General features: G+C 42.1%; 1 protein-coding gene across 3 annotated transcripts in view; it reads left to right on the plus strand.

Moving 5' to 3' along the window:
* The window catches only part of aplp2 (amyloid beta (A4) precursor-like protein 2), a 59,876-nt gene extending 46,361 nt beyond the window's left edge, over positions 1-13,515 (plus strand). For 2 of the 3 annotated variants that reach the window (XM_061072789.1, XM_061072787.1), the window contains 6 exons: positions 2,557-2,656; positions 4,473-4,652; positions 7,224-7,306; positions 9,183-9,260; positions 11,087-11,242; positions 11,505-13,515. In XM_061072789.1, coding sequence (XP_060928772.1) covers positions 2,557-2,656; positions 4,473-4,652; positions 7,224-7,306; positions 9,183-9,260; positions 11,087-11,242; positions 11,505-11,606 — 699 coding nt within the window. In that variant the 3' untranslated portion in view covers positions 11,607-13,515. The remainder of the gene's footprint in view (positions 1-2,556; positions 2,657-4,472; positions 4,653-7,223; positions 7,307-9,182; positions 9,261-11,086; positions 11,243-11,504) is intronic. The other variant, XM_061072788.1, reaches the window with a different exon arrangement.
* The last annotated feature ends 774 nt before the right edge of the window (positions 13,516-14,289 follow it).

A 14,289-nucleotide genomic window follows, 5' to 3' on the forward strand; every position in this document is an offset into this window, starting at 1 on the left:
GTGTGTGTTTCTCTGAGTCGAAGCCCGGGAGGAGAGAGAGTAGGCTTGTCTGACGGAGGGGGGGGGGGGGGGGAGGGGAAGGGAGGGAGGGAGGGCGTTTCATTCACTTAAGCCTCAGCCCCGAAGATTAAAATTGCGCAGGTCTTGTGTAACGCTGGACTCTGAGCCGCTGCTCGGGGATTTGGCTGCGAGAAGCTCCTGCGTTAGATGTACCCGCCCGTGTGTGTCAGTGACCTTTGACCCCATTTATAGTTGTTCTCAACCATCACAACAACACAGGGAGGAGGTGGAGGAGGTGGAGGAGGTAGAGGAGGGTGACGGCCACCGGGGGGGGTTCTGTTTACATGAATTGTGGTGATTAGGGAGCTGGTGAAGCCCCCTGTGTGAAGTCATGAGAAGAGAATCTGTGTTGTTGTGTTGCTTTCATTGTGTTTATTTGTCGAGTCCCTGCTCGTCTCTTCACTGAATCCTGCAGCAACATCGAATCTGTCTGTTCAGTTTAGTGCAGCTTGCTTGTGGATTTGGCCAAACCGTCCTCTGACGTTTTGTTCTTAATATAACCGGGACTTTTCTGGGATCGAGATTATTCTGTTTTCCTAAGAAAGCTTCACCTGTTAGGTTGAGGCAGCTTGATGCAGGGAAATCTAGATTCCAGCCGTGGGACGTATATAATCTTTGCAGGGTTGTTTGTGTATCGTGCACAGGAAGGTTCTGCAGCCTCTCGATGGGGAAAGGTGCATTACTGCCATCTGTTGCTGGCTCTGGTGCACTGCAGCCGTGTGTCCGAGGATTCAAAAAGTCAACCATCACGGTGGGAAATAAACACCGGTTACCTGCCAAGACCCGGTCAGTGGCTGGTGGCTTTTCATATTCTGCAAAACGCTTTGGCAACAGAGATGTGGAAATGTTTCTCCTCGATCAGCGTCACGTCGCTGCTCGACACCGTGGACGAGAGAACTCTGACAACCTATTGGATCAAAAGAGTGTGTGTGTGTGTGTCTGTGTGTGTGTGTGTGTGTTTCATACCCACACTGTGAAGCAGCGGTGATCATTGGGACTGACAGGCAGTCGATCCTGTCGAGTCGGTTCAGAGCTTCTGCTTCTGATTTGAATATTACATGCAGCAACTTGTTTCATGTCTGTGGGCAGACTGGCTGTGAGCGAGTCTCGCTTCATCAGGGGGAGAAATATCTCCTCTCTACCAGGAGGAAGTTTCTCCCGTTTCTGTGACAGGTTTAAATTTGTGAACACGAGCAACTCGCTCACTTTATACGATTTATATTCGGAGCAGAGAGCAGTCTGCTGTCTGGCCACGGATATGTGATGGATTGACTTGGAGTATATGTTCTGTCTTTATTTGGTAGGCCAGAATAAGTGTGAAAAAGAGAAAGAGAAAGATGGGGTGACACACAGCAAAAGGGCAGCAAGCCGGAATCGAACCTGCGACCGCTATAGATGCCTCAGTAAATGTGGCGGCCAGATCTTCCTGTATTTAATTTGACTAAAAAGTACAGTTAATTCCAGGTGAATCTATCGCTCGGGGAGTTGTTTACTGCTCATTGTGTTGTTACCTTATTGTGTTAGAGTTTATGTGTGCAAAGTTACGCAAAACCTACACAACAGATCACCATGAAATTTGATGGAGGGATGCGGATCAGGATAAACGGGTCGACTACTTTCTGATATCTATGGGTGTGTGAAATTTGGTGCAGCCAGATTGAATCTGATGGGACGACTGGGCCCTGGCACCGGTGTGCGTTCTACTGGGAGACATTCCAGTCGTCTTCTTCATCTTTTGTCCTTTTCTTTTGCCTTTTGGCGTCGTCTTTTCAGAGGGATTGAATCTTCTCGTCGTGCTAATACCAGTTTCTGAGGATGAATCTTAATCTCTTCCTCACTGCGCCGCCATGTCTCTCCTGCCTCTCCTGTGTGATTCCCATAAAGAGAGGATGTAATCTGTCATGCTATTAGGTGACACAACTTGTAACCTTCCTGAATGACAATGAGCACGACAATGGAGTTACACAAGGATTTTCTGGGATAAAGGAATATTTTTCTGGTCGGTTAAATGTGATTTTTCATATAAATACTGTTGGGATGAAGACTTTTGTTCTAACAGTCGTCGGCACTGGATTAGACTTGAAATGATTATTCAGCTTATGGAAAATTGTAATGAATGATTCATCATCTCAAGTAATTCATCCCAAAAGAATCCTGCCTCATCTGTTGAAGGCCATTAAAATCCATTTATTCCCAGTATGTACGTTTTGAATTAATACATTTCTATCGTGTTTATCGTGTTTAACTACTTTCCTTTGTGATTTTATTCACATACTTCCTTATTTAAATGAGATAAATTCAACAAATCGCTTGTCATATATATGTTATTATCTTTTATTTTCCACACTAGCTAGCTTGGTTTGAAGTTGCCAACCACCAGGAGATTTTAGGGATCACCAGCAAATAGAAGATGATCCTGTTCTGAATTGTCCTCAGGAATATATCGTCTCCGTGCAGCCAAGAGGTTTGACTTTTTTTATTTTTTCCATCCGACAGGTGATGACCCATCTGCGTGTGATTGAGGAGCGGATGAACCAGAGTCTGTCTCTGCTCTACAAAGTACCTTATGTGGCCGAGGAGATTCAGGATGAAATCGGTGAGTCGTGTTCATTCACAAGCCTCCAGGCAGAGAGGAGGAGGAGGAGGAAGAGGAGGAAGAGGAGGAGGAGGAGGAGGAGGGACAGTGTGCATTAATAAAAATGAAGCGAAATGAAAATAGGGATGGAATTCGCACATGTGCCAGACAGATAAAACCAATGCATCACATTTCCTCTGGTGATTTTTTTTATTTTTCCTTCTGCAACCAGACAAAACAACAGTCTTCTCTTCGTGCACAGGGAAACACAGATACGGGAAAAGACCAGTAGAGCGATTATCAGAGACCGAGAGAAGTATTGTCTCCTCCTCCGGATGAATTTGTGGAGGGGATTTTAATTCAACCACCACTATCTCCCTTTGAGGGTCTCAACAGCTTTAATTTTTAATGTTGGATCCAAAGCCGAGGATGTGTTCATCTCCAGTGGCTCTATTTAACACCTTCAACGTCTGGCACATTTGTTTTATTATTACCCTTTGTCTCCTTTTCTTCATTAAAGGAACCACAGCATGGTGGTGGTGCAGCATAGATTAAAGTGGGTGCACTGACAGAACTGGGTCACAGCTCTCACCATGCGAGCATCCTGTTGGGAGACGTGCAGATTTACATGGAAAATAGCTCTCAGAAATAAATACTAATTGGTAGTTAGCAGGAATGGGAGCATTTCTTGACAGGTGGTGTTAGCATGTGCCAGCTTTAGAAAGCCGCCTTTTTCCACAGCCGGTTTAACGTGGGAATGTTGCACTTGTTTTCCACCCTTGCCGTTCTCCATCAACGGTACGAACATGGAATGTGGAGGGGAATAGTTTGTCTTTCTATCGGCTGTAGAGGTTGTCCCTGTTAAGACTTGGTATTAACATCCGTCCTGAGAGAGTTCCTCTGTTCACACCTGTCAAAAGAAATGAGTCGTGAGTGTGTCTCCCACTTCCCCCGCTGCGTATGCATATGAATATGAATGTCATCTGTTTTGACAAAGACCAAATGATGTTGTGTTTGCACAGCTTGAGTTTACAGATGTGTCCCACGTCCCTGTGTTTGTGTGTCTGTGTGCGTGTGACGGATGAGCCGGGAGGGGCTCGGTGAGTCTCATGCATCTGGATTAAAACGGAAAGATTTGAAGAATTTAACAAAAAGTATCACTGGTTCTGTGGTGATCAGTGTTGATGATGTGGAGGTGACGAAGAAATCAGAAAACAGTCACTGGAAAAGCGTTAAAACACATTGGATTCAATCACTCAGATGTTAATACCAGGTCTGAACAGGGTCACAGAGCTGGAGTCAGTGTAATATTCTGGTTTGAACGTCACACAGTGGTTTGTCAATGCCGTTTTGTTGGTTTCGTATAAAGAAGCAGAGACAACAGGTTTTGGAATTACATAAAGGTGAATAATGATCCCCACTAGGACTCTGGTTTTATTGTTTTGCTGTGTTTCCTCCAAGTGGGATCCTGTTATACTGTATACCTCAGCAACATGTCTATATGATGTATGCTATATCATGTATGGTGGGGTGTGCAGGTATGCAATGAAGGTATGAGTGGATATCATTATGTACTCACTTTGTTTTGTAATAGCTGCCTATTTTTGAGACAAATATGTGCGAAGTCTGTTATTAGAGTCAATTCTCAACCATATACTACTTGTTCCTGTACAAAGAAACATGTTTAATTAGCCATGTACCATGCCTAAGAAAAGTTTAATAAAAACTTAAGTTCAAAAAAAAAGAAAAAAGAAGACAGCATAACGAGGGGTCGTCTTAATTGCATCATCGTGGGATCTTTGTCTAAAAGTTGCTTTTCTCTGTCGTTCTCCCTCAGACGAGCTTCTCCAGGAGCAGAAAGCCGACATGGACCAGTTCCTGTCGTCCATCTCCGAGTCCCAGCCGGACGTCACCGTGTCGTCGGAGGAGAGCGTGGAGGTTCCCGTGTCCGAGTCCGAGGACAAACCCTACCGGCCCTTCCAGGTCACATCGCTGGGGTCGCGCTCGGAGCCCGAGGGTGAGCAGAACAGAAACAGCGTGGGGAACAAACCGCCCTCACACGTGCCTCTCTCTCTCTCTCTCTCTCTCTCTCTCTCTCTCTCTCTGAAGGTAGCAGCAGTGTTGCACATTGAGGAAGAATAGGTTTACAATGTGTCTCCTAACAGTGGAAATGTGCTGCCCGGGCCGTTGGTTTGGAACTTATCTGCGGCTGCACAGTTTCCCTCCGGCCCGGCCTTCAACACAGCACCAGAGAAGTTCAGATAAATGCACAAAGCCTCGGGCTCTGCTGCAGAGTTGGAGCCAATAGCTTAGGGGGAGGGGGTGGGGGGGGGGAATGAGCAGTCATGGTTTTCTCTTCTCACATTTGTGCCGAACAAAAGATTGAATCCTCAAGAAGAAGGGAAGAGAAAGTGACGGCTGGAACGTTTCCAGCTTGATTGAAGGAAAGTTACCAGTAGCTCCCAGTGGAACATTTGATTTACAAGCCAACTCCCCACGGCGCTCAGACGCAGCCGGCTCCTTGTTTTCAGTTTGGTTATCTCTCTAAATTTATTTTCGGACTCCTCCCTGCTGGACTCTTTTTTTTTCCTAATCAATTAACACAGCTTGATAATCCTGCTTTTCTCTTCTCACTTAAGTTTTTCTCTCTTCTTCCCTTCCCCTTTTCTGTTTCTGTTTTTTTTTCTGTTGCTCATTTCTAATGCCAAGGCGATCTATCAGACTCCCCACGTGCCTTCAAGAAAGGTTGGTGCCTCTGTTGCATCTTGTTTTCCTGCCCCCCCCCCCCTTCCCTCTCATCCCCTGAGCCATTTCCATCGACTGATTTGTTCCATTTTCTCCTTTTCCTTTTCCTCCTGGTGCAGTTTGGGATCCTCTCTCTCCCTTTCTCCCTCTCTCTCTCTAGCTCTCTCCCACCATTTCTGTTTTATCAGACGCCTTCTGGTGGTTAATTTTCGACTTTATTATAATTTTTTTTCTGGATGACTCACGTTGACGGTGTGCTTGGGTGTCAGTTCTACTTATGCTTTTCATCACACTCGGATTATCACCTCAGGCTGAATAGAAAAGTTCAGAGGCTTCTTCTTGCAGCGGTAGAGATATGTCACAGGCAGATTTTCTCTCTGAGAGTCGTCGGTCGTTCAGTTGCTGTCTCAGAAACTTCGACAAAGACACACACACACACAGACAGACACACACACACACACACACAGACACACACCTCATCAGTCTCCCTCTCCCTGATGGGACCGGGGTGATTTAGTGATCCTGTCTGAGACTCAGTGTTTCCGCCGCTGACCCGCTGTCCAGATTAAATTGGCCCATTTGTCCTCTTCACTCGGACGAGGTCGCGTCATCTCTTTTGTCTGATCTGAGCTTAACCTTGTGAACCCACTCAGGAGAGAGCGACACCTCCCGCCGACGGTTGAATCTAAATTATATATTGATTAATCTATTCTTTCTGAATATTGCAACCCCGCCTCAACCCTCTGCATTCGAGCTGAAGCTATGAATATTCCCTGTGGACTCGTCAGTCTATTATTTTCTCCATTAATTTCAAAACGTTGTCAAAGGAATTGTGGCAAAACGTCCATCAAGATTTCCCAGAGGTTATCCAAAACCGTCGCTCACCCAGAAATAATTCGACACCAGATAAACGACTCAAATTCTGCATTTTTCCATTTATTTCCTGACGATTGACTCGTCAAATAGTAACTTTAGCACTTTTTCAAATCGATGCCGATGAGAGGTCACATTGATCCCACTCAGAGGTCACTCCCATTGTGGCGTTGGTGTGTGTACCCGGCTGTACCATGTGAGCGCTGCTGCTGAGTGAGGCTCGTAAACACGCGTCATTGTTCCCTCGCTTAATCCAAAGGCAATTGTCCTAATCTGAAGCGTTTGGCAGCGGCTGACTGGCAGCAGCGGCAGCAGACAATAAGCCGACACCAGACTCTGCTTTACATTGTTCATGACCCTGCTCTCGCTCTCTCGCTCGCTCCCTCGCTCCCTCGCTCTCCTCACGGCTCTTGGTTTATTCATGGCATATCTGGTGTGTGTGTGTGCGTATAAATAGATCCTATGCTTATTTCAGACCCATCAGTCTAACATGCATATTTGACTCTCTGGCCCAGTTTTTTTTTTATTATGTCTCCTTCGCTCGGTGAAACCCACACGTTTTTTTAAAATTCATAAGATCATCTGTTAAAAAACCTCCAGGGGACGACGGAGGATTTTCGAGAGCAGGATGACTCATAATTACCCAAAGAGGTTTTCTTTTAATGAGTCCACACACGTACTGGATGTTTACAGAGAAATCTCAGCTTTATGCAAAGCGCCTGTTTTTTGAGAGGGCCTTTTGTAGGAGATGTAAGGTCAGTGTCATGTTGGTCCTCACACTGCTCACACTGTGCTGGATGGAAGAAAGGGCTTTGTTGTCCCCAGGAGACTGAGGCGACAGTTGTCAGGAGCAGAAGCTGAATCTATCTGTGTCTCAGCTGCCCTCCATCAATACCACCATCCCTGTGTGTTTGTCTGTTGCCCTGTGCTGCTCTGCCTGTTGCTCACCTGCTCCCTTCGCCTCCCGCAGGCTCCGCCATGTCTGGTCTGGACGGTCTGATCGGTGCCGAGGAGAGAATCATCAACAGCAAACCCAAGATCAGCGAGAAGGTGGTAAGAGATCGCGCCGCTGTTGGTTTGTCCTTCTGTTTCGGCCTCTAAGAATTTTCTGAACATCTCAACTCGCTCAACACGTGAACTGAGAGCAGCGTTGTTAAAGCACGAACACTGAGAAGCTCTGTGAGGATATTGGACGGTACAGGGTTTCTGCAGTGTCTTAAAAAGTCTCAAATTCAATTATCTGGAGTTTAGACCTTGAAAAGTCATAAATATATTAAAATACAAATTACAAGAGCAGACTGGATAAATCGAGGATTGATTTTAAGATCCTTAAATCACCTATAAAGCGCAGCACGGTCGGTTGTATTGTAGAGCCACTAACTCCCAATGCTCCCAGTCACGATCGAAGATCTTCCAACTAAACCATTAAGCCATTTACTGCCTGTTTTAAACTGGTTCTAATGGATATTAATATAATGGACGTTATTTTCTTCAAATAATCTTTCTTACTTTTGTCGTGTTCTGTTTTGTTATATTTCAATGATTTTTTTTTAATTAAATCGTTAGCTTATTTAGATGACTGCTTAAGTTGTATTATTATTATTAGAAATATTTTATTGATCCTTGTGGGGAAATGTGTTTTTATTACAGTCTCTCCTGCCAAGAAGAAAATAGAAATATATGCAGACCGAGACAATAACAAAAAATAGAAATACAAAAATACCGGAAGGATTATAAAGGACAGTTTATGTAAAATATGTGCACTATAATACAATATATGAAGAAGTGAAATAAGAAATATGTAAAAATACATTATAACTTATTAAGAGAACGGTTATTCTCTATGAGGCAACTTCCCCTTAAATTAAATCATGGGGAACTAAAGATATCTGTCTTCATAGATCTTAAATGTTATTCATTATGGTCATAAAGAGTTTTAGATGTAAACCTGCAGAAACCCTGTTTTACCCTCTGAGTTTAATCCTGTTTTCTACAACAGACAATTCTCCAGATTTCAAAATTTCATCAGCACAACCTCAGTCCGAGGTGAGAGAAATAAATGAGTCCAGTACAGCAGCGCTTTCACAGAGCTCTCTCAAGTTCAGCTATTAACGACTCGGACTATTCCCGTAACTATGTTGTCATAGTTACAGCGATCTCACACAAGGCTATTTCCACGTCTCTGCCAGGCGACGTTCACTCATTTCAGCCCCACTCTTTGTTCTCCGGTCATCGCACGCCACTTCCCTTTGCACCCTTCTCCCTCACGGCTCGTCAGGCGACGCTCGGCTGCTGAATGTGTCCTGCGAGCCGCATGCTAATCCAACACCAGCCGTAAAAACAATTGTGTATCTGTGTGTGTGTGTTTTCATATGCATGTGTTTCTTTTTTTGGAAATGCCAGTTTTTCTACGACGGAGCAATCTGGGGTTAAAGAAGTGACACAAATTGTGGTGACACCTGTTGTGTCTCACATTGTTATTATTTACTCTTTAGAATCCTGAGAGAAACAGACTCCGGACTGCTCTGTCTCTACAGAAAGCAGATTTTAGTTTCTGCCTCCTGAACACACACACAAACACACACACACACACACACACACACGCACACACATACGTCCACTCACCGGACTCCAGATTAAATCTAACGAGTGGCTGACAGTCTGTTTTAGAAGAGAGTCGATGCTGTTGATGCTTCCAAACCTCCTCCCTCTCTCCTTCCAGACAAAGTGTCTCATCACCAAAACAGACGATTCTTAACAGTTAACTTTGGTTGCAACATTCACAGCCTCTCGCTCTGTCCTCCTTCCTCTCTCTCGCTCTCCCTCTGTCTCTCCATCAGTCTCACACAGTCTCAAACACACACACACACACACACATACGCTCACATTGTGGTGAGTGTAACCTGGGCTCCCCTGTCTGTGTTGACAGGTGATTGTTGACAGCCTGGATGTTAAAGAAGTGGTTTACAGTGCAGAGAGAGGCAGCGTTATGCATGATGATGAGCTGGTGAGTATAGCTGCGACCTCCACAGGGCTATCTGGGGGGGGGTGAAAGAAGGAGGGAGTGTGTAAACAACCAGTTCTGTAGCTGAGAGGTTAAAAAAAAAACACAACGTTGGAACATATACCCATAATCCCTTCTCCTGTTTTAAAAAGGGATAAATATGTTTTGGTTATTTCTGCATGGACGCATGTTTGTTATGAGAATGTACACATTGGATCAGTTCAGTTCAGTTCATATGACGAATGTGAATCCACACAAACTGGCCGTGCTCGGTTTATGTGTGAGAATGAGCAGGAAAAGAAATACAATGGCTGTCTGCATATGATTAGTTTGTGTCATATGTGCCAGATCACATCGTGAGGTTGTGTGTTTAAACCCAATTGGCCAAGATGTGAACCATCTTTTCAAAAAGACACGTTTCATGCATGTGTACACACGTGTTCACAAGTCGAACGTTTCCTACAGATCCTCCGTCCAAAGGATGTTGTCCCTGCATTCACTCTGGTTTTATGACATAAGAATCAAGAGTCAGAGATTAACAGATTCACACTTCAATGAATATTAATATACAAACGTGTAATTTATTCCTGCTCTGCAAAGTTCAAATCAAAATCTGAATAACAGAAAAGATTCAATTCCAAATGGATTAAATTTCCTGGGAAAGAAAATAAAAGAGTGGCTCATTATTTTAAGGCAAATTATAAAAGCTTGACCGATAAATTGGCCAAAATATTATTATTAGCATTTTTTATATACACCAGTATTTAAGTTCTATGCGTTTGGTTGTATCTTTCTCTTAGGTTTATTTATAGTTATGTTATATAGTTAAACTGTAAATAAGAAATTATATTTTTGTAATATGGGTTTTTTTTAAATATATATAGCTATCAGAAATTTTCTACCCCAAAAAATATGTCGGTCGGGCTCTAGAAACTATTGGGTTCTGATTTTCAAACCTTTTCATTGTGATTATTGACCAGCATAAAAATTTACTCTGGTATAGATAATTTCTGGTGATAATAATAATATCCATGACGAGAATTACTTTGAGCCTACATGACAAACAAACTTTCAGATCCTCGTAAATAGTTTTGACGAGTTCCTCTGACTGGAAGTAAACTCAGATCGTTGAGCCTCGGACTTCCCGGTGGAGACTGAAGTTCTCAGCAGAGCAGATCCACTTCCAGATCAACTGGATATCTGCTCTATTTGTGTGCAGACGCTGAGTTATTTATATTAATGTGAGGCTCGCGCTCGATTTAACTTGTGAGCACTTCGGAGAAGTAGCAGCAAAACATAAGAAGACTGTTTTTGTCAATCAGAATCAGAATTAGAATCAGAATTATTTTAATTGCCAAGTATATTTGCACATACAGGAAATTGCCTTGGTGTGGTTGGTGCATTCTACATAAATAACAATCAGACATTAAACAACAATATAAATATATATATATATAAAACAATATAAAACAAAAACAATATATAGTGAGAGAGTTATATATACAGTGAGAGAGTTACTTGTCAACTGAGGTTAAACTAAGTTAACCTCTTAGTTCCCAAATACCTCTTAGTTCCGAAATTGTCAAAATGTTGATGTATTTATTGATTTAAAGTTTTCTGCACCTTTAAAAATGGTTAATTTGATCATGAAACAACTATTTAAATGTTTATTCAGTGTCATGAAAATATAAAATTGAGGATTTGTTTAATTGTCTTCATTATTACAGCAAATGGGCTTCAGTGTATCTCCCTGTGTTGCATGTATTGTCTCCTCACTGTCCCCTCTCTGTCTCCCTCTCTGTCTCCCTCTCTCCCGTTCTACCTCTCAGGAGTCCTACCGTCCCCTGGGAGAGGACTTCAGCTTCGGGAGCAGCGCCCTGATTGGCCTGCTGGTGATCGCCGTGGCCATAGCAACAGTGATTGTGATCAGCCTGGTGCTTTTGAGGAAGAGGCAGTACGGCACCATCAGTCACGGCATCGTGGAGGTGAGAGCATCTCGGTGTGGAGGTTTGGCCTCGAGGGGGTTTACCACACACTCAGTGAACTGCTATCCATCTTATTAAGTGTCTGATTTACAATAAACGATCCCGTCTCGTGCAAATGGAGCCTGGGTAATGCAGGATTAATTAGATTATCGTCCCGGCTGCATTTGCATACGACACACACAGCATGTTGTGCCGTTCTGAGCCGAGCTGTCAAACGTCTTCTCCTCTCGTCGAGGTCACACGTCCTGTGTCTGTCTCGCAGGTCGACCCCATGCTGACACCGGAGGAACGCCACCTCAGCAAGATGCAGAACCACGGCTACGAGAACCCCACCTACAAATACCTGGAGCAGATGCAGATCTAACCGGAGCCTGAGGGTGGCGCTGTGGAGTCTCGACAGAGGACGGGGAACATACTACTGACCAATAACACATGATGCTATTGTTACAATTATTTTCAAACATCCAAACTCCATTTTACTGGTTTGTTGAAAACAATCCTTAAATAATGCTACTACTTCTACTACTGCTACCGTTGTACTATAGAGCTCCTTTTGATCATGTTTCTTTTGAAGAGGTGACATTTCTGCCATTTTGCATTTCAGAAAAATGTGATCCTGCAGATTTCTCTGTAATTATCAAGACGACTCTCTCTCAGATCAAGATGTATAACATTTCTTCAGATGTTTTCTTTATTTTTTTTTTTATCGTGAGGCAAAAATCAAGCGAAATCTAAGCGTTTTATTGTCTTTTGGAGAAGCCGTCATTGAAGCGCCCGACAGACGCTCCACTTTAATCCTCCGTCACCCGAGCAGTTTCTGATGGTTCCTTTAAAAAACAAAAAAAAAAATTGGTGTTTTATTTTGTTCTTTTTTTCTTTTTCTCTCCTCTCAATAGATTGCTTGTATATGAAGGTTCTTTGTACCGATTAAAATGTATAGTGAAACAACAAATGAGAAAAAAATGAAATCATGAATTATTTACTTTCTGTTCTTTGTTACGATAACAGACAAAATATACATAAGACAGTTTAAATATATATATATAAATATATGAGAGTAGATGTTTTTATTCCACCTTTCTGTTCCCAGGGAAGAGGGTCATGAGTTTGTTTAGGGTTCTCGACTCGGTGGCGAGGAGTGTTTGCCGACACGCGGCGGGGGGGCGGAGCTGTGCACAGACCCCCAGCTCTCACACATCCCACAGAACCTTCTCTGAACCTTCAGAAGTGAATGTGACGGCAAATCCCCTCCATCACAAACACAGCCCTTATTAACAGTAAATTAAGAAATGCAGATTGACACGTGTTACATAGTTGAATGTATTGTGGAATTTTTTTTTTCCAATTCTATGTAGCTGACGGGCTCCATCGCGGATTTAACGCAGAGTCGCACATATATCGTGACAGTGGACATGAAACGGCTAATGATTTTGTTTTTTTTGTACAAATCGTCCAAATCAAAAACTAATTACTAGAGCAGCCATCTTGAAAACACATGTGGGGATGATGTACACACGTTATTGGAGCAGCTGTTAGCTTTGCTGGTCATAAAGCAGTAGAACAGTCAACGATACAGGGTCGGCCCCAGAGTTATGAACAAGAGGAAACCCCCAAATGTTATGAAAATTCAATTGTGACCGGACAAAAACTTTAAATTACCAAATTTGGGGGATTCATGGGAGTAAAAATCCAGTTTTTTGGGGGTTGGGCCCTGGACCAACGGCCCCTGTAGACATCCTGGAGCTGGGGGGGGGGCGGTGCAGGCAAACAGCGACAGAAAGACAAAGGCCTGGAGAGCTGGTTTCTAAGAATATAAAAAAGAAAGAGTATAACTTGGGTATATTTAAAGGTAGAGAATGACACGGACGAGTAAAGTGAATCCTAGAATCCTCTTCTCTCTCTCTCTCTTAGTATCGTCTTCGTATGCCTGTATAGTTGATGTTGCAATCATGGCTTTTTTCTGGAGGATTACCTGTGGTGTGCATTGTTCTTATATGAAATGATATGATCTATATTTTTAAGTTTGTTTTCTTGTTTTCTATTTTTTTCTCTTCCTGTGACAGTATCTCTGTATGTGACTGTCTCACTATGCACCCAAACTGGCTTTCGATCTTGTAACTGCCTGCTTGATTGTGGGAGGGGACCGGGGACTAATATGATATAAATACTAGTGATTTTTAAATAAAAAAATGAAAGAAAAAAATTTAAATGATTGACACCAATGGAGATTCATGGTTACAGGGGGATACACATCAATAAACTCACAACTTCCAGATGGACGTGTCGTCTTTTCATGGACAGACTGTCGTGGACTCGAGAGATTGTACGTTTATGTTTGTTCATAAAGTAAGAGAGAAGAAATGAAAAATAATGATTTGTGGTAATAAAAGAACAAGATATTTAATGAATACCTGGAATATTAAATAATTAAATACATTTACTTCAAAGACAGAGCAAAGGATTGCAGAGTTTGGACTTGGGTACTGATAATAAAATTATTTTTATTCAAAAAGTAAGAAAGTGAATGTTAAAATTAGGATTCCTTTTATATATATATATATATATATAAAAATTGGATTTAATTGAAACATTTGAATGATAATTATTTTAGGACTACAACTATTATCATTATTGATCAATATGTGGTATAATTTTTCTTGCCATTAATATCAGATCACATTTATTGATCCCACATAAGAGAAATTAGTAAATTGGAAAATTACATACAACCAACATATACAATCCAATATTAATTTACTCTATATTTATGCAACATGTCAGTGAATTACAGACTTTATATATTTGTGCAATGTGTCCCTTAAATATATATATATTGATTTGCTTTGTAAATTGATCGATTTTGTGTTTGCATTTAAATTCTTTTGTTTGGTCGATAAATTAAATAAATATAAAAATAAAATAAATATTTTATCAAATATTATAGATATATAAGCTATTGATAATTGGGTACAAAATAATATTTTGTGAAATAATTTAAAACATATTATGCTTTACAGAAAATAAAGAATACATATATATTCTCGTTT

The sequence above is a fragment of the Limanda limanda genome, chromosome 6 (genome assembly GCF_963576545.1).
Source record: "Limanda limanda chromosome 6, fLimLim1.1, whole genome shotgun sequence".
NCBI classification, from domain to species: Eukaryota; Metazoa; Chordata; class Actinopteri; order Pleuronectiformes; family Pleuronectidae; genus Limanda; species Limanda limanda.